General features: G+C 37.7%; 1 protein-coding gene across 1 annotated transcript; it reads left to right on the top strand.

The window, feature by feature from the left end:
• The first annotated feature begins 2,111 nt into the window (after window positions 1–2,111).
• On the top strand, window positions 2,112–19,333 carry LOC137402590 (uncharacterized). The gene is made up of 8 exons (XM_068089095.1): window positions 2,112–2,322; window positions 6,284–6,506; window positions 7,470–7,610; window positions 12,210–12,350; window positions 13,508–15,522; window positions 16,733–16,813; window positions 18,664–18,844; window positions 19,228–19,333. The coding sequence occupies exons 1-8, from the start codon at window positions 2,112–2,114 to the stop codon at window positions 19,331–19,333; spliced, it is 3,099 nt and encodes a 1,032-aa protein (XP_067945196.1).
• The last annotated feature ends 556 nt before the right edge of the window (window positions 19,334–19,889 follow it).

Here is a 19,889-nt window from a genome sequence, read left to right as displayed (position 1 = left end):
GTGAATAACAAATAAATAGATAATAATCACAACAATCAATCGTTTAGATAATAGATAGTTTGAGATACACCAAAAATTAAAAGCTTAGAATAGAGCAATAATAATTAAAGATAATGCTCTCTCTCATTCATTTGCTACATTTAGACTCCTTCATTCATTTTTATTTAATATAGCACAATAAATACCTAAATAAATAATAAACTACCTACCCCTGCAGGCACTGCTAAGTTTGAAGAAAAGGTGGCATTATTGCTAGCACTAGTCCTAATAGTAGTGGTCATCATATTTATAATATGTCTAGCATTCTGCTAGACATATTATTATATGATGTTATTCAATAATGTGTCTAACTAGAATTTTATTTAGAATATAATATATACTATTATAATATATAATATATACTAATATAACTAGAATTTTATTTAATACCTGGCGTTGCACAGGTATTAAAAACAGTGGCAGGTAACGTAGTGGCCTGCCACTTGCCATTAGCCTGGCTCCCAACGTATTGGGAGTGGCTCAGTTTATTATCAAATGCAGATAGGCTGCTTTAAGTAGTTATTGTTAATAGCTCCTAGGTAAGGTCTGATCTTGATTATTGACTGTTTTAATCAATTTATCTAATTGATTGATGTAACCAAGATCTTATAGTTGACCCTTCCAAATGTGGCAATCTAGAACTACAGTTCCAAAGGGAATTCCTAAAGTGAGGAATGTCAAGGGGTTTCCCAAGACCTTATGTACATTTTAGAATAATAAACAGAAAATTATAATTATACTTCTGGACAAAATTATAAGAATAAAAATGTAAATGTCTGGGCTTAAAATATAGTCACCCCCTTATTCTGTCGGTAATCGACTTTTCGACTTGCTTTGCTAACACCTCTGCCTGCCACGATAAAACTGTGCTGAAAGAATGAAGAGTATGAGTGAATATTCCTCCTACACTGACTAAGCGTTAGCCTTAGTGTCCAGGAGTGAGAGCATATGACTCAGGTATTGATTGTGAGTCTTGTAGTTTTAGGTAGCCCTCAGCTACTTCTGGTGTTTTTCGTCAGCAAAGATTTCATCATATGTGATCTCTAATTATAAATTCTTGCCTGAAGTAGTGCAGTACCAGATGTGGATCTTGATAGATGGCATGATGCAAGTTGCTATCGTCTGGCAGCTGTCGCTGATAGATGGTCCGATTAGACGTGTTATGCCCAGTGTTCATTGTTGTAATCGTAGGATGGGTGGGTTGAAGTCTAGGAAGTAGACTTTTAATGATGATTTATCCCAAATCTAGAGTCTGCGAATGTTATAAACGTGGTAGTGTGTTTATATTAAATCTGCGTAGGTAGTTGCAATAGTGTTGTAACTTGTATTATTTAGTTTTTTCCTTTATATCTGTATATATATATATACTGTAGATTGTTGATATCAGATATAACAATAGCAACAACAATGATAAGCAAAGAATTGAAGAAAGTTGTATATATATACATCTTTAAGATATATATACATGTATATATAGTTTATTATAAACTACAGGTTAAAATCATTACTACTATTAGTTTCATGCAATCGCGTTGCAATCTTCAGGTAGAATGACTAAAATGTATAATGTACAAGCTATAAAATTACTTTATAAAGCTGAGGGCACATATATATATATATATTTGAAAAAAATATTAAGAAGAAAGTAAACTTTTAGTAATTGCGCTACAAATTTGTTTCGTGCGAAGCACTCTTCAGACGCGGCTGTACTAGCGTGTACTAGTACAGCCGCGTCTGATGAGTGCATCACACGAAACAAATTTGTAGCGCAATTACTAAAAGTTTACTTTCTTCTTAATATTTTTTTCAAATATTTCATACTCCACTAATTATCTTTTAGGTTTTTAGTGTAGAGTTCTCTTTTTATATGCTTTTGCACCTGCTTTTAGTTACTGGTTTTAGTTAGCTTTTAGTTTAGTTATATATATATATACATATATATCTATATATATATATATATATATATATATATATATATATATATATATATACCATACATCTTTAAGGTATATATATATAGCCTCAGCATATGACAACTCCACATGAGATGATAAAATAAGCAAGCAGGAGCCATGGGCAATGGTCAAAGTAGAAAGACAAGTAGCACAGATGTTGACAGAGGAAGCGGAGATGGCGAGGACAATGATTCTAACAAGGAAGTTAGAAATCGGGCGGGAGCTGTTGAGAACAGAAAAAATGGAGATGGCGAGGAGGCTGTGTCCATCAGGGAAAATGGAGATGGTGAAGATGCAAGCTCGAGCAATGATAGCAAGGATATGGAAGGTAAGGATTTTAAGGATTTAAGCACCATTTTAAGGGTCCATACAAAGCATGTTTGTGTAAGATAAAGACTGCTCATATTTGTCAAAAAGTAGTTTTTATAAGATGTAAAGGACATCGATACAATCTAGTGTTAGTAAAACTAGTGTGCTGGCAGTCGAGTGTACCGTGAGAGTCACTATATGTAATAAGTATGGGCACAATTATTATTAGATTTGGTTGGTTGAGTAACGTACTGCTAGAGTCTTTGCCTTTGAATCTAGAGTACTTATCTGGCTTTGATTCCCATATGGTGTAATCCTTTTATGTAATGCTTTTAGCGTGGCTTCTGATGGCTGATCTTATTACAGTGAAGATTGTGGAAACTTGTTGCAAGAAGAAATATGTATGATAAGCAAGCCTTTATAGTAGCGTCACTTTTCAGTTGAAAGCAAGCTATCAGCACCTGCTTTCGGATCCACTACTCCGCTATTTTTAATTTGTTATTAACATGTTAGCTGACAAGTTCTCTCTTTGGTACAAGCTGTTCTTACCTCAGGTACTTGTTCACTATGGTTCTTAGGCTAGCAACAAGGCTAGACATATTGCTCGTTTGTTGCTTGTTAAAAGCTGGTTCACAGTATATCGGTGTACATGTGCGTCGGTGTTAATCATATGATACTTCGGTGATCTTCTGTAATAACAATGTTCACACTATCACAAACCCATCCGTCATTTACATTCGTGAATAGTCCACGACATTTCGTTCTCCTTATATAATTGTATATAATACAATTATATAAATATATATAATTGTATAATACGGTTGCGGGTATGATGAAGTACTAATCACGCAGCAGCTGTCATGGAAGAAAATATAGATCGAGCAATCCGTGATGACCAGTCGTCATCGCTGATGTGGTACACAGGCTGTATATGGTACACAGGCTATATATGGTACACAGGCTATATATGGTACACAGGCTATATATGGTACACAGGCTATATATGGTACACAGGCTGTATATGGTACACAGGCTATATATGGTACACAGGCTATATATGGTACACAGGCTATATATGGTACACAGGCTATATATGGTACACAGGCTATATATGGTACACAGGCTATATATGGTACACAGGCTATATATGGTACACATGCTATATATGGTACACAGGCTATATATGGTACACAGGCTATATATGGTACACAGGCTATATATGGTACACAGGCTATATATGGTACACAGGCTATGTATGGCACACATTGTATATGGTATGCAGGCTATATATGGTACACAGGCTATATATGTCATACAGTGTATATGGTACAGGGAGTTGTGGATGCTTGATAAACTATCGGAAAAGTTTGGCAGCTGCAAACTTTTTCGACGTCTCCAATTCGCTTCAATGATGCCATCAATTTATGGTGTAGGCTACATAGTCGACAGATAATCACCAAGAGGACAACTCCTGAATATGGCAGTTTAGTATGAACTAGCCTTGAAAGTTTGACTTGCAACAAAATTCATATTACCGTTATTTGGTATCAAAAGATTCACCATGTCTTACTCTGCTATGTTGTAGGTGCGAAATATGTGGAAATGTGATTACAAGCTCTTAAAAGCTTAAAAACGAATAGTTAATTGCAGCCATCCCGAAATTGCCATAGATTAGAATCCCTTTCCAAAACGGCTCAAATGGGACGTAATTGAACAAGATTGCTTCTGTTTACACTTTCATGCAACCTCATTCATCGAAATATTTTCACAAATATACTTCACGCATTCAATAAAACCATGTCTATTGTCCTTATGCGTCTGTTTCATTAGCATTGTAATGCTGTCGCTTTGAGCACTGATATCTTAAAACCTACGTGAAAACTCGTTTAATTTTTTAACCTTAGCTCGAAAGAGTGCATATCATTCTTTGATAAACATGACGAGCCTGTTGGACACTTGTGATAGTAAACAAATGCTTCAGAAATTATTCGCGCTGTTTGGCAAAAAGTATGGTTCACATGATCAGATTATGACTAGATGATTAGATCAAGCCGAAACAAAACTGTAAAGTAGCGAGCATCTATATTTGATGCGGGCTCTTTGCTAAAACCTGAAGTGTTTGTCATAAACTAGTGCTACGAGAAGTTTTATATTGAGCCTTTAAATTCGCTTTTCAATTCACGTGATAACATCATGTGTCAAAACAATAACCAAATCGTTTGATTATGTCAGAGAAATAAATTGATTCCAATCTAGAGCGGTTTTGTGATGGCGGCGATTAACTGTTCGTTTTTGAGCTTTTAAGAGCTTGTTATCACATTTCCACATATTTTGCACCTACAACACAGCAGAGTAAGACATGGTGAACCCTTGGATACCAAATAGCTGTAGTGTGAATTTTGTTGCAAGTCAACCTTTAAGCAGTGCTGACTTGTCAGCATGATCACAACCTGATTCTTGTTGACCTGCAGCGGCAGAACTGTTCCGGAAATGCTGACCTTCTTTTGAACATCGCATGTAAGATGTATTGCGTTGTCATGGCAGCATTGTCTAGGAATGAAACTCCATTAGATAACGATATGTTGCATCAAGGATTAAGTACAGACCACTCGCTTGCAAGCATGTGAAAGTGGATTGCTCCAGAAAAATTATTGATTGACCTTGGCTCATGTTTACATGACCTTCAAATGTGAGCCTACTGAGGTGTTAGAATCCACTACAGCGGTGCGATGCATGGGATACTTATTTTCATCTTTTTATAGACTTGTACTTTAAGGAGCCTTTAAAAACCTTTAATAAATTTATTATGTTTTTAAGGACGGAGAGGGGAAGAGAAAAAGAGGCTATAGAAATTGTACACATCAAATCTTTCAACAACAAAATGACTCACTAAATCCCTAACCTATTTAATAACAAATTTTAACAATAACAATATTTAATAAGTCACAGTTTTCCTCTTCAAAGTGCTTAAGCAACTCTCTAACACATTTTTTTCTCTGTCAAGCTTGGTGAGGGGAATTTGAACATTTCACAATTTTGAGAGTCACCTTTAACCATTCTAGACTATTCTAGTAGTGGCTACTATTCTAGTAGTATGTAGACTATTCTAGTAGATTTAAAAATACCTGAAAATAGACAGGAAGCCTGATTTTTTGTCTTTTAAAAAGCATTGCATTTGAAACGCTGACATTTATCAGTCAAAAATAAATCATTTAAAAGGTAAGCCGTTGTTGAGCCGTTGTTGATCCATTGTTGACCCGTTGTTGATCCATTGTTGAGCCGTTGTTGATCCATTGTTGACCCGTTGTTGATCCATTGTTGACCCGTTGTTGATCCATTGTTGAGCCGTTGTTGATCCATTGTTGACCTGTTGTTGATCCATTGTTGACCCGTTGTTGATCCATTGTTGAGCTGTTGTTGAACCGTTGTTGCGGCGTTGTTAATCCGTTGTTGATTCATTGTTGATCCGTTGTTGAGCCATTGTTGACCCGTTGTTGATCTATTGTTTACCTGTTGTTGATTCATTGTTACTCCGTTGTTGAGCTGTTGTTCAGCCATTGTTGAGCTAATTTGAGTTGATCTTCAAAGTTTCTTAAAAAGTAGGCAGCTGATTGTTTACAGATATAACCAATATCTGCTGCTCAGTAAATGTTCAATTCAAATGAAACAAGAGCACTGCCACAAGTTACACTGCTGGCTGGCTTTTATTTCCTGATATCAAGACAGGTTGTAACACGTCATGATAGTGGCATCCTTTGATAAATACAGACAACTGTTTTCTTAATCATCCTATAAATTACTGTATATATTGTAGTGTAACGGAAAGTCCTAGAACTCGCAAAATCTAACATCTAATTAGAAAAAATGTATTAATGTACATTTTGTTAGACTTTTACAGTCAGAAGATTAAGTTCTATAACAAATAAGAGAATAGCTTTTGAGCTTTTGTAGTCTCCAAAAAGCTATGTCATTTGTTACAGGTCAGCGTCCCCAAATTTGGTACAGACACTCAGGCCAGCCAGAGATAAAACGTATTCCCCCCTTTCCTCCGTGTAAGTTGATTGATGAACAAGAAATAGAGTTGGACTTGGCTAATCACCACATCACTCACATGTTCTTGGAGAATGGAATGATTACAAGAGGAATAACTCCACACTTGAAAGCTGTGAAACTCAGAAATGTGAACCTCTCACAACTTGATTGGTAAGTGAAACTAATATTGACACAGTCGTAAAAGCAAAATGCTTTTTGTTGCATGAACACTGATAACACATCACGAAGATCCATTCATTACTACATATGAAACACTATAGAAGACTATCAAAGTTTTATCAAAGACTAAGAAGTTTTGTCAATTTTAATCTTAAAACATCTTGGCAGTCAGATCACCTCAAACCGTAAAAACGATCGCAGGTGATAGAAAAATACTGATACTCTCTGATAAATTCTAATGAAATTTTGAGTAAGTTCATCTGTAAATAACATGTAGCAGTAATAGGAGTTGTTAGTAATAATATGTAGCAGTAGTAGTTAGTAGTAGTAATAGGTAGCAGTGGTAGTTATTAGTAGTACTAGGTAACAGTAGTAGTAGTAGTTATTAGTAGTAATAGGTAGCAGTAATAGTTATTAGTAGAAATAGGTAGCAATGATAGTAGTTATTAGTGGTAATAGGCAGCAGTAGTAGTGGTTATTAGTAGTAATTGGTAATAGTAGCAGTAGTTACTAGTAATAGCATGTAAGAGTAATGGTAGCAGTCTGGTGTAGCTGGTTTTTTAGCAATTAGTAGTGATAGCATTGATTAGCATTAATAGTCAGCAATGGTGGCAGTTAGTGGCAGTAATAGTTATCAGTAGTCAGCAGTGGTGGTAGTTAGTGACAGTAATAGTTATCAGTAGTCAGCAGTGGTGGTAGTTAGTGACAGTAATAGTTATCAGTAGTCAGCAGTGGTGGTAGTTAGTGACAGTAATAGTTATCAGTAGTCAGCAGTGGTGGTAGTTAGTGACAGTAATAGTTATCAGTAGTAGCGAGCAGGGATTGACAGAAGTAGCATTTAGTAGTAGTAGTTAGCAGTACTACTTAGTATTTACAGTAACTAGCAGTTCGAGGTCTTAGCTGATGTTAACCTCTCAGAGGTTTATAATAAAATACTACATTGAATTCTTCTAGGCTAAAACCTGCGACAGGCTTGAAGGAGCTTCGCATGAGCTTCAACAATATGAGTGCAGGACTTCCTTCTATAATTGGACAGTTTAAAGATCTTGTGATACTCAGGCTAGTCCAGTGCCAACTGACTGATCTTCCCGAGAGGTAGAATTTGATAGCGCCTGACCATACATGTCTAGCGTAACATCTAGTTAAGACAGCGACTGGCCATACATGTCTAGCGTAACATCTAGTTAAGACAGCGACTGGCCATACACGTCTAGCGTAACATCTAGTTAAGACAGCGACTGGCCATACACGTCTAGCGTAACATCTAGTTAAGACAGCGACTGGCCATACATGTCTAGCGTAACATCTAGTTAAGACAGCGACTGGCCATACATGTCTAGCGTAACATCTAGTTAAGACAGCGACTGGCCATACATGTCTAGCGTAACATCTAGTTGAGACAGCGACTGGCCATACATGTCTAGCGTAACATCTAGTTAAGACAGCAACTGGCCATACATGTCTAGCGTAACATCTAGTTAAGACAGCGACTGGCCATACACGTCTAGCGTAACATCTAGTTAAGACAGCGACTGGCCATACACGTCTAGCGTAACATCTAATTAAAACTACAAACACTTTTGAGTGAGTGATTAGAGTGTGCTTACAAAATGCTGATTTATCGGAGTTGCTTTCATGCTGACAAAGTCAGTTTGGTGCAAAATGAAAAATAGTTGGCAAAACATACTTAGCCTCAATCGCCAACACAAGATCAATAAATTACTGCATTCTATGTTCGTCCGATTTTGACAGCCATCACTGACGGAGTAGGCCTACAATATGGATTTGACCAATCATATCTTGCAATAGTGCTGGAAAACGATAGCAATATATTCTGTTCTCCCACAGGGTCAGCTAAAAATAGCATACAGTGTGTTTACACCAGCACAATATAAAATCAATACTAATTAGTAGAATTATTATGCATACATGCGCACAGCGTGTAGCAACGGAGTGGCTCTTTTTTGTCTTTTGTGATGGTACTCAGTCAAAATTGAATATATATCGATGTTCTATTTCATTAGATAAAAATGATGACACATTTTTTGTAGTCAAAGTTTGAGTTGGTTTGGTGTAAAATCTTCCCCGACCAAACACGAGCGAAGCGATTGTTTGGGAGCTTTATGATAAATGCATATGCGCACACAACTCCCAAAAAATTTTCTGTCAACGGCTGTTACCAAACCCTTGTACCGAAATCCCATCAAAAGGTTTAACCATTTTGTGTTTAGTCGTTTAAGTATAATAATGATACAAAACACATATCAACCTATTTAAATATGTTACCAAGTCTTTGAAAAGTTGACGCAATATCCTAAAACTAACCCATCTGATCGGATTATACATACATAGACAAATTAATTTGGCCTAAAATTGCCATTAAACCTGACAAACCTTTTTAATCAGAATTAAGACCGGCCAAAAAAACGCTGATAAGGCCATGCGACAGAGAGTAGAACCATTAAGCCGTGCACATTTCACGAAAAAAAAAACGTGCACATTTCACCAGTCTATGGCATTGTCCAATTGCCGAAGGTTTCTGTAATTAACGTAGAAGTACTGAAAAGTAATCGTTTCTTTTTACTGTTTCTACCGGACTCTGACATTTTGAACACTTATAATGAGCACTTTGGTATTCCAACTGATGTCCAAAGCAGTGAAAGTAAAGGAAATGACGATGATATTTTTCTCACGATTCTTATAAGATTGTTACAATATTTAATTGTAAGAATAATTATTCGGTTTTATAAGATTATTATAAGATTTAGTTATAAGAATAATCATTCGAATATACAAGATTGAAGTATATAGTGACTGATGGTGGGCGATATGTTACTGTTATTATTTTTCTAAATATTGTGTTGATGATACTACGGCTGTGCCCAATATCGCTGTACTGCCAAGTCGTTTTTAATATCTGCAAAATTAAGTAATAGGCCTACATTTTCTTATAAATATACATCTATTTCTATCACAACCAGCTAAAATCTGTTTAGATTTTTAAATTCAGCATAATTTTTTAGATATAAATTCAGAAATCTAGATAAATATCACAACTTCTTGATAATTGGTTGCTATGACCAATGATATACAGCCCCCCAGCCTGTGTATATTACACAGCAGCTTGCCAATTTACTTCTAATATTGCATTTCTCCTATTGCAGGGGAGAGACATAAACATATAAGCTTTTCCTTTCATTATTGTTGTTTGTTGTACATAATAACACCAAGTACATTACAGCTACCATTGCAGCTACCATTGCAGTTATCCTATTGCACCGCAGTGCCATTTGATTGCTAATATTGTATTTCTCAACCGGCAGTACCTTTTCTTTTTCCATTATCACTTTGGTCGTGGGCTGTATGACAGTGGAATTTCTAGTTGTAAAAATGAATTTTAAATCATAAACAGACTAGAAGCATTTTCAACCCCAACTCTCTAAGAGGAAACACAACTCCAACACAAATCATCCCGTGTAACTGTACCTTTATAGCCTGATATTCACTGTTCTCAATGCAATATCCAGTAAACCTGATTTGACTCAGCCAAATGCCAAGTTTAGTGAAAGCTAACAATGCTAGCATGTTTGCCGTCTTTGTCTTATTACTGTACATCTGTCAAGTTGGCCAATCTTTGAAGAAATAATTGCTCAAGGGGTCAAAGGGTTATACATTTTAAAGGATACCTCAGAGGAAGCGCAGAAACTAAATGACTACCATAACATTAATGATATCACTTTTCAGTTTTATATAACATGATTTATTGCAACTGTTTTGTAATTTTTTTCCATTTAGTTTACAGTTCATGGTTAACGCATTTTTTGTTTGAATATTTTGGTTTGAAAATCTTTAAAATTTTTGGTATTTGCTAAAATGTAAAGTGCTGCACTTGACTATCTCTGATACTGTATTCATAGTATATTGGATTAATATATATTAAATTAATGCCTATAATAATTCATCAGTGATTGATTATTCTGGTAGCTTAGCAGTTCAGAGATCCTATTCTTAAACACCTCTACATCTGTTTCAATATCCTACACTCATCATATCTACAAAAAAGTCTGAGTGCAAAACTGTTTAATCATTTACTTTTTCTTTTTTACAAAAATTCAAATAGATTTTATTAAATTCTTTTGTTATGAAAAGGTAATCTATCACGGGATCTGTTGTATTTGCTGGTTGTTCCTGAATTGAGACGTGTTGACTTGAAAACGTCAATGTTAAATTGTAAAACTAACATCTAGGGTGCTGGCAATATGGTTGTGTAAACAGGATGTTGTTACAATAACGAAGCATTATGTCAGAGTTGCTTTAAATAATTTTGACATAAGTTCTAAAAATAATATTATATACTAGTTTTTAAAATTTTTGTATATATAATTTTAAATTTTCATACGTTTTATGTAATCTTCAAATTGCTTCTTACAGTTTTAGCTCCCTGACGAACCTCAAACACTTGTACCTGAGCTACAATAATATGAGTGGGGGGCTTCCTTCTGGAATGGGTGAACTTAGGGGTCTAGAAACTCTTCGACTTATTCAATGCCAATTGACAGACTTACCACAGAGGTAGAGTATCAGCCTTCAAATTTGTCAGCTAATGCCTACTTGCCAAATGCCATATCTTTTTCCATATTAAGGGTGCTCAATCCCAAAGTTTGTGTCATTCGCAAAATGAAAACGCCAAAAACTTGCAAGTCGGCGAGTCTTGTTACATATAAAAATTTTTACTGAATGTTTCAAGCGGCAGCACTTGCAAAAGATGCGTAAGAAAATGCCAGGCAAGCTATTTCACACTAAACACTTTCCATACTTCCGTCATTCCTATTTCGAAAGCGTTTTGCTAAGTGAGATAGAACTGCGCTGCTATGACCTGTGCAATAAAATTCATTATCTATTTTAATAAAGGATCCGCATTTATCCTCAACATTTGTGCAATAGATTGAGTAACGGTTGTGTGATTGAGCATTGACCTTCATGATTGACATACGTGTACTTGTTACTAAGCTATTACTGATGCTAAGTAGAAAACATACTGCCATACAAATTTCTGCCATTTACTATGAAAACTTTACATAGCACTCACTAGTAACTAGTCTATTGCAATATGTCCCATCATAAATTTCTTTCAGCAACCAACAAACTAGTCGTTTCTACATGACTGGTACCCTGATGGTCCCGTGTGCCCTGAGAAATCATCATTTGTAATAACTATTTGCACTCTCTATATATATTTCTCAATATATGTATATATATATATCTTTCCTGCTACATTTCTGTGTTCTCCCTTAAGACTTAGGTTCTTCTCGATTTCTTAATTCTTTTTCAATCTTTTAAATCTGTTTCTCATGAATAGCTTTTTCTTTCGCTATCTCTCTCTCTCCACTCTCTCCATTCTCTCACACCCATCTCATCTCTTGCACCCCTCTCTCGCTCTCTCCTAAACTATCTTCCCTTCTCTCTTCTCTCTATCACTTTCTCTCCTTCTCCTCGATCACTTTCTGTCCTCCACGATCACTTTCTCTCCATTTCCTCTATCACTTTCTCTTCCCCAACTTTCTCTTGAATCTCTCCCTTTTCTTTCTATACGTTTAAAATAAAGGTGAATCATATAGCTTTTATAAAAGATTACGGAGATTCTTTATATCTTTTGAACAATCATTTTTTGTTTGTTTCACATTGTTTCTACAGTTTTTCGTCTCTAAGCTTGCTGAAGGAGTTATTCCTGAACAATAACGACTTCAGCAGGGGTCTCCCAGCCGCAGTTGCACAGTTGAGGAATCTTGCAACTCTCCATCTGGTGGGATGCCAGCTCGGAGACTTCCCAATCAAGTGAGTATATTCTATATACTTATAAAACTCGATCTTGTATTTTGCTAGAAACTGTCGAACTTAAGAACTAATATAGGCAATAATTAAAGTGCTTCACAAAAAAGTTGCTTTGAACGAGTCTCAACCACACAGCATTTAGCTTGGTAGGTCGACAATCGACCACCTACAGTAATAAATCGCCTTCCAAAATTTTGAAAAATTGTCGAATAATCTGCACTATAATAAGAGCAATGTTCCGTGATGTTAATGAATTCTCAAGTAAGGGAAGAGTTATAAGAACAGACTGCCAGAGCTACACACTTTACCTAAAGCTTATTTAATGGGATAAAGCAGACAAATTTCAAGCAAAGCTGGGCTCAAATAGCATTCTTTGAACTTTTGTTTTATGTACAAATGAGCCACGATGTATGTGATTAGAACCCCGAGGGTGCACTTTCGCATGCTTTAAGAGCAATTGCCTTCATGTATTGTTGCAGTGAAAGCAATGTAGTAATTTGTGTTGGAAATGAAAGAAGTCTCAAGCAACACTAGGTTTATTACTAGTGTAGAATACCGACTAGTCATGAGATGATGGAAACTTGGGCTACTCTTATCTAGCAGAACCATTCAAACTGTCAAGTAAAATATAAAAATTTGGCTCCTTATATTTCCATAGCCAACATCCGCCGTATAATATTGTATACCTCGATGAAAATAATTTTACAAACTCTTAACTTCGCTCACTGTTCTGCTTCTATGAAAGCATTCAGTATCCCGAAGCTATAAGTTTTTGACCATAAGATTTCACATGATTATTAACTTTTGAATTATGAGCAAAGCTTTAAGGAATTGCAATTGAAAATTTCCTCCTTGCCTTGTAAAGACAACAAGGTGTGGGCTCTGCCTTATGCTGAGAAAATGCTCAGTATATGCTACCAATTCTCTTCAGGTCTTCAGGTCAGCTACACTTGAGCAAACATTAAGAACTGTCTCCATTTGCCTTAAGCCATGATTAGAGGTTGAAATTAAATTAATTTCAATGGAATTTGAACTTGTGACTTTCAGCTTGGTAGACCAGCATTGTATTGACCAATAATTGTGCAGTTACTTATTACGCCTGACGATCGTGTTATTACCTACCGATAGTCATCAACCTTTTAGAGTACTTTTTCTTGCAGGATTGACTCTGAATCACAACTGCAAGACTTGGATCTATCGTACAACAAACTGGTTGAAGTACCTGCAGTTGTTTACCGTATGGCTAACCTCAGGATTCTTGGCCTTGCTGGTAACTCACATTTGGTGAAAATAAACAGAGATATTTCTCAGCTTCAGCAACTTGAAAAGTTATTCTGCGGTGGTTGTGAGTCTCTTCAATCTCCTCCATTCGCGGTATGTGAGCAAGGTCTCTCAGCTATGCGCCAATACTTCGTGGATCTTGCAGAAGGAAGTGGTAAAAAATTACTTCCTGTTCCGGTAGCAGTAGTTGGTATGACGGGTGCCGGGAAGAGCAGTCTTATTCGAAGCTTAAAGTCTGGTAAAAGAGAACTCACCCAAAGAAATAAGAATCCACAGTTTGATGAAACTACAGAGGTTTTTGCTATGGAGGATCTAAGCGGCTCATGTCTGAAGTTTATCGATTATGGCGGCCATGATGTTTATCATATGGCCTACCAGCTAGTCATACAGGAGCGTTGTATTCCACTAATTGTGGTTAACATGGAAGAGGTCCATTCATCACTTCTTGTGAGTGCAAAAGAGGGAGCAAGGAGACTATGTGTAGACTGGTTGTCCCACCTGTATGTCTCTTGTCCAAGATTGGGCCCTCCGGTTTTGATCCTTACACACACAGATAAATTGGATGCTTATCAGATGAAAGATTGTAGAGAGAAGCTACTCTCTATGTCAGAAAGAGTCAGAAAAGAAATATTGGATGAGTGCACAGATTTCTCTAGTCAAAGGTCAGACAGAGGTGAAACGATCTTCCATTTCACAAACATCAAAAGGCCATTATTTGACCCTGCAGACATTTTTGAGTTTAATAATGACCTCTGTGAAACAACCAACATACAAAAGCTGAGACGAACTCTTGAGATGCGATCCCAGAGTTTGATCATTGAAATCCCCAAGCGCTGGCAGAAGGTAGAAAATTTTGTCAAAAAGCAGACATCTAAACCCTTCATTCCTTTGTCTAAGGTTTTACGGAGTTTTGTGCTAAGAAATCCAAAAGTCATACTACGCTACATGCACAACACTGGGCAGGTTCTGTTTTTTGACAAAATCAGAGATCTATCCGGTTACATATTCCACAAAATTCCAGCCTTAACCCAGATGATAAGCCTATTGTTTCACCACTCGGCTGCAACTAAATGGAATGCGAGAGTTGAAAAATTTTGCCCATTTGAATACCAGGGAAAGAGGATTGGTAAACACAAATACCAGTCATTCATACAGCAGTTTGCCTCTACCGGCTTCATAGATGAAGCTTTGCTGGTACATCTGTTTATGACTGACTCAGAATTTCCTGCTGATGTAGCCATGCAACTTCTCAAAAGTTTCTACATTATGCATGGACCAATAGAACGCGAGCCTGGTCAAAGCGTCTACATACTTCCCTACTTTGCCCAATCTTCAACAACAGAGAAACCTAGTCAATCAGCAGACCTTGTGCCTTTGCAACTGGACATCGCCCTAAGTGGTCTCTCACCACCTCCTTATGTTTATCAGCTGATGACAGTAGCAGTTTTAAAGCGATGCCCAGCAATAATTTCCGAAATAAAGGTGGAAAGAAATGGAGCATCTATATACAGTGAAACCTTCAGCACACACATCAGTCATGACTCGTCTATAAGGGTGGTTTCATTGCATGTTAGAACCACTGTAACACACCTCCCAACCTCTTGGAAGCATCTAATAGAAACAGCCAAAGACATCCTCCGCCAGTTTCGTATTGTTTGGAAAGGAAGTTACGCAGAGATTCTTGTATACTGTTCGCAATGCCTGCTCTCTCCATGCTCAGAGCCACATCGGGAAGTCGACCCAAATTGGTTTTATCCTATCGATGATAACTACAATACCACCATGACAAAGGTTGTTTCGACTAGTTCTCAGCTGGCAAAGGTCACTTGTCCTAATTGTTCTGAGAGGAATGTTCATCCGAAGCCAGCCGTACCTAAACCACTTCGATTTCCTTGTGAGTTTGGTTTTTTGCTTTATTATCTCTTGGTTTTTAGCCATTTTAGTCACATTGACAGGGGCTACCTGTAGGAAGAATTTCCTGTTTCACCAACCACCTGGAGGTTTCACTGCCACACAAATTTGGCACTGGACTTACAGGCTATGTATGGACTGTTATAACACTGCTATGGACTTGAAGCAGGCTAAAATTATTTGAGGTTTCTTTTGTCAATGTAGGCAACCAACTATCCACTGAAGAAATACGAATTTTAGAGTCACATATCTTTGGCATAAGGCAGAGCTGCACTAAACCATCAGCAGGTAATCTGTGCTATACAACAACCTGATTATCTCCTAACCATCAAGTTTCATTGAAGTAAAGGTGTATCGGATTCAGCGGATCATTTGAAAGCTCATTAATTAGTGTAGTAAATTTTTATACACAATTATTGGTTGATTTAAGGTAGAAGACCAACCAATAATAGCTGACATAACAGCTTTAGTGTCAATAATATATCAAAGAGCTTAGTTTAACCCATGAGAAAACATAGAATAGATTGGTTTAATACTTCTCAGGCAATGGGAGTTTTTTCGCTTACAGTTTTCCAAAAACTTAAGATAGCATAATCATATTTACAAAGTTTAGCAATAATATATCGATTGAACCAATCCAAAAACTACAGCTTAATTACAACGAAATAAAATGAATATCTATTTCCTTTATATGGATAACCGATGACCAGGAGGTGATGGACTTGAGTCAGTGCTAATGTGGTGGTTTACGCTGAATGTGAAAAAATTGCTGGCTTATAGCAGAGTATTTTTCTTGTTAACAGACAAATCAAAAAATTTGGAATTGTAAATAAATCTGACAAGATCATGTGTTAAAAACACAAACAGTTGCTTAACAGTGGTGTTGCTTGGAGCATTAAAAATTTTAGTACAAAAGTTTACAAGCTTAATTATTTTATATATACTATAACTCTGGCGGTCTAGTGAACCGTGAAAGGTTGTCAGGTGTGCTGATAAAGCGCACCTATTCTAAAGATCTGAGCTGTGAAAAATTGGTGCAGGTGGTAGTGCACCGTTCAGGAAAGCTGTGTCATAGGTTTGAATTCGTATGATGCAATCTTTTTTCCCAACCTGTAATCGTGGCTTCAGACTGATGGACACAACTCTTCCTATAGTAAAGATTATTGTCTTTATGTCATTATATTTTATTATAGGTGATCAGCCGATTTTGAATGAAGTGGGAATTTGTGAAACTCTATTGCTTGACAGCAGAGAAGGTTCTCCTTTAACACCAGGTACGCAGTAAAGTGGCCAAAAAATACTTAAATACTCTGCATACTCAGCAAGAACATTTTTGATGTCACTGATGAGGTGTGTTGCATAAAGTTACATCTAATAACTTTGGTACATTTCATTCTGGAGCTTTTTAATTGCTTCTCAAGCTGACTGTTGTTTGTTGACACGTTGAAAAAAGATGATAGAAACGTGTTTGATGTCATCAACTGATTTTCTGCATAACATTGCTGATCAATTAGTTTTTTATATTTAATTTGTTGAGATGCTGTTGATACTCACTTTGGTCTTCTTTAGAAAAACAACAAACACATGTTTGATGTTATTGATGGTTTCCTTGCATGAGCTTACCATCTCAACATACTTTGTGAAAACAAATATGTAAACTTTTTATCTTTTCAGAATTGTTGTGGTTGTTTTTGTTTTTATTGTCATTGTTATTATTATCATTGTTGTTGTTATTATTGTAATGGCTGTTGTTGTTATTGCCGTTTATATTTTGTAACAATATGAATAACCTTTTTTAATATCACCAATTAGCTTCTTACATAAATTAAATCCCTCTACTACATTTTTAAATACTAGTGGGAGCCAGCCCTGTATCCAGGCCGGCACTCGGCCAAGCTCCCAAACAAAAACGAATAAAGGAATCAACTCGGCATTTAGTAAAAAAAGACTAGCTTGCTTTGCCAGGGTGCCTAAAAAAGAAAAAGCATTGCAAGCAAGGAGTAGAACATCTTTGTGCTTTCTCTATATATGTGCTTTATTGTACATTGTTTATATACAAATACATATAGAGTATATTTGACTACCAGTGTGCAGCTAATCTGAGATTGGTGTGATCCACAATGACTCCTTTCCTATTTCTTTTACATCGGTGGCAGTTGTGAGATCTATTTGATCCTTGGCTCTATGCTGACCTCATTTCTAGATGAACTTTCCAACACTGCCTTGAAAGTTGCAGCTAACAAGAAATCCAGGGTGAGCTGAGTACATTCTGCATGAAAAAGGAAAGCACAAATTTGGGCATACAACATGAAAACTGACTGCCTTGAAAGTGACAATTTGGTACTCATAGGAAACCCCTGCAGAATGACCAACAGACATGCCAAGAGAGCCGATCCAGCCACAGATGCCATGGCCTTAGACCCAGTTCACCAGGTCTAGGGATGTTGAGGACTTTAACAGCTGGTTCCGTGAGGTAGCAGATGCAAACCACTGGACAGAGGAGGCTACCCTGAAGCACTCGAGGAAAGCTTTAAATAAGGACGTTAAGGACTGTGAGTGAGCCGGATCAGCATCAGCCATCTTTGACGTACTGCTTGCTTGGTTTGGACAGTCTCTCTGACAGGCTCAGAATTGGCTTAGCTGTTTGCGGCAGAGCTACAAGGTATCACTGCAAAAACATGCATGAAGGTGAAGTGGCTAGTCAGTATTGCCTGCCTAACTACACTAAACCAACATGGCAATGAAGACTTCTACAACTTGCCAAACAATCCCCCTCTTTAGCTACACTTGTTGGCAGTGCCCACCACCACATTGGCAGATGTCGTAAAGGATACAAATACTACAACTTACTACAAGTATAAGTAGAAGAACGCCAGCCCACCAGTGCTCCCCTCAGGGTAGTCAATGAGGAACCGTTTCGTCCTTCTTCTGGATAAACCAGCAGAGAGCCATTGCACCAAAGCATCCATCTTCAACCCACAGGAAAGATGACCCAGGACTCACGAAAAGGGACAGACAAGTGGATCTATCCTGGAAGGGCTGGACGAGGGAAAGGCAAAGCAGAGAACACCCCTGCAACCACCTGTAAAAGCTATCAGCCCTTGGATAAACCTAGTCTGTTTAGCTCCACACCCACCTGGGAATGAACAAGTTGGAGCTGGAGACAAAAGAAAGAAACACGAAGAGGGCGCTGAAAGGGCTTTCATCCCAACCCAAGTGATGCATGGCCAAATGACCAAGCCAGACACCTGCATTAAAAGTGGCAGGACCGACCCGAAACTAGCCAGAAGCTCCCAGCCACCAAGGTAACCAGGCTTCCACTTCAAAAGCAGTCAAACATGGCCCGGAAAAACTATCCGAAGTAGTCCAAACAGGCTTACCATGGTCAAAACAGTCGAAAGCCTGCTTTGAAAGCAGCAAGACCAACCTCTACCCAACCAGCAAAGAAAAAAGTATTCACAAGGCCAAGAGTCCCCAGCTGTGTGATATGACTCGGTTATGACACAGGGAGATACCTGATTTTTCTGGGTGTAGTAAAGAGGACCCAGCAATGGTGTGGGCACTGATTTAACTTCACTCCACAAGTTAATTCCTTCCTGGAAAATTAGAGAATCAGCCTGTCCAGTTTCTGTTGACATGGACTGTGTGACAACCTTGTTGAGTAAACAAGTGCTTGACCTGCTACCAGGAGCTGTACGGAACCGGCTGGAGAAAAGACACAGCCGTGGCCTGTTGGCAAATGGGATACGGTTACCATTCTATGGGGTAGTCTGGCTTCCGATAAAGCTGCATGACATAAAGATAGAGGAATCTTTGTGGTGAGCCACATCAGCTGAGACGCCATACTTGCCAGAGATGCCACTCTAAGAGATGCCACTCTTAGAGGCTCACCAGTGCTCCTTTAAATTTGATCAGCCCTTGGTCTGAATGGATGGAAAGCCTGCTGGGCTGACAAGGTTGCCTGCTGCAAACCAAGATATAAGTGGCATGAGAGATGGCGATACTGGATGGAGGACAAGTCTAAGGAGCGGTGCTTCTTAGCTATGGCACTGAAATGCTGGCTGAATTGACGGGATATTGACCTACAAGCCAGACCCGAGAGGAGGACCAGAGAAGAAGATCAAGGCTGCTTCGCCAGGATGGGGATAGCTGGGCCGAGGCTATGTACGATATCGCTGCTAACAGCGACACAAACTTATAGAGGAGATTAGCCATTTGAAGCATGAAGTCCGACAAGACAGGGCTCTGGCTACTGGGCTCAACCAGCTTCCACCTGAATTCTAATTGGAGAATGGTACTTCCAAGGAGGGATTGGCTAAAGGCCAACACTTGGCTCGGTCATGTTACTAA

Source organism: Watersipora subatra, chromosome 8 (assembly GCF_963576615.1).
Source record: "Watersipora subatra chromosome 8, tzWatSuba1.1, whole genome shotgun sequence".
Taxonomy (NCBI): domain Eukaryota; kingdom Metazoa; phylum Bryozoa; class Gymnolaemata; order Cheilostomatida; family Watersiporidae; genus Watersipora; species Watersipora subatra.
Note: the sequence above shows the minus strand (reverse complement) of the source record. Positions and strands in the feature narration are given on the sequence as shown.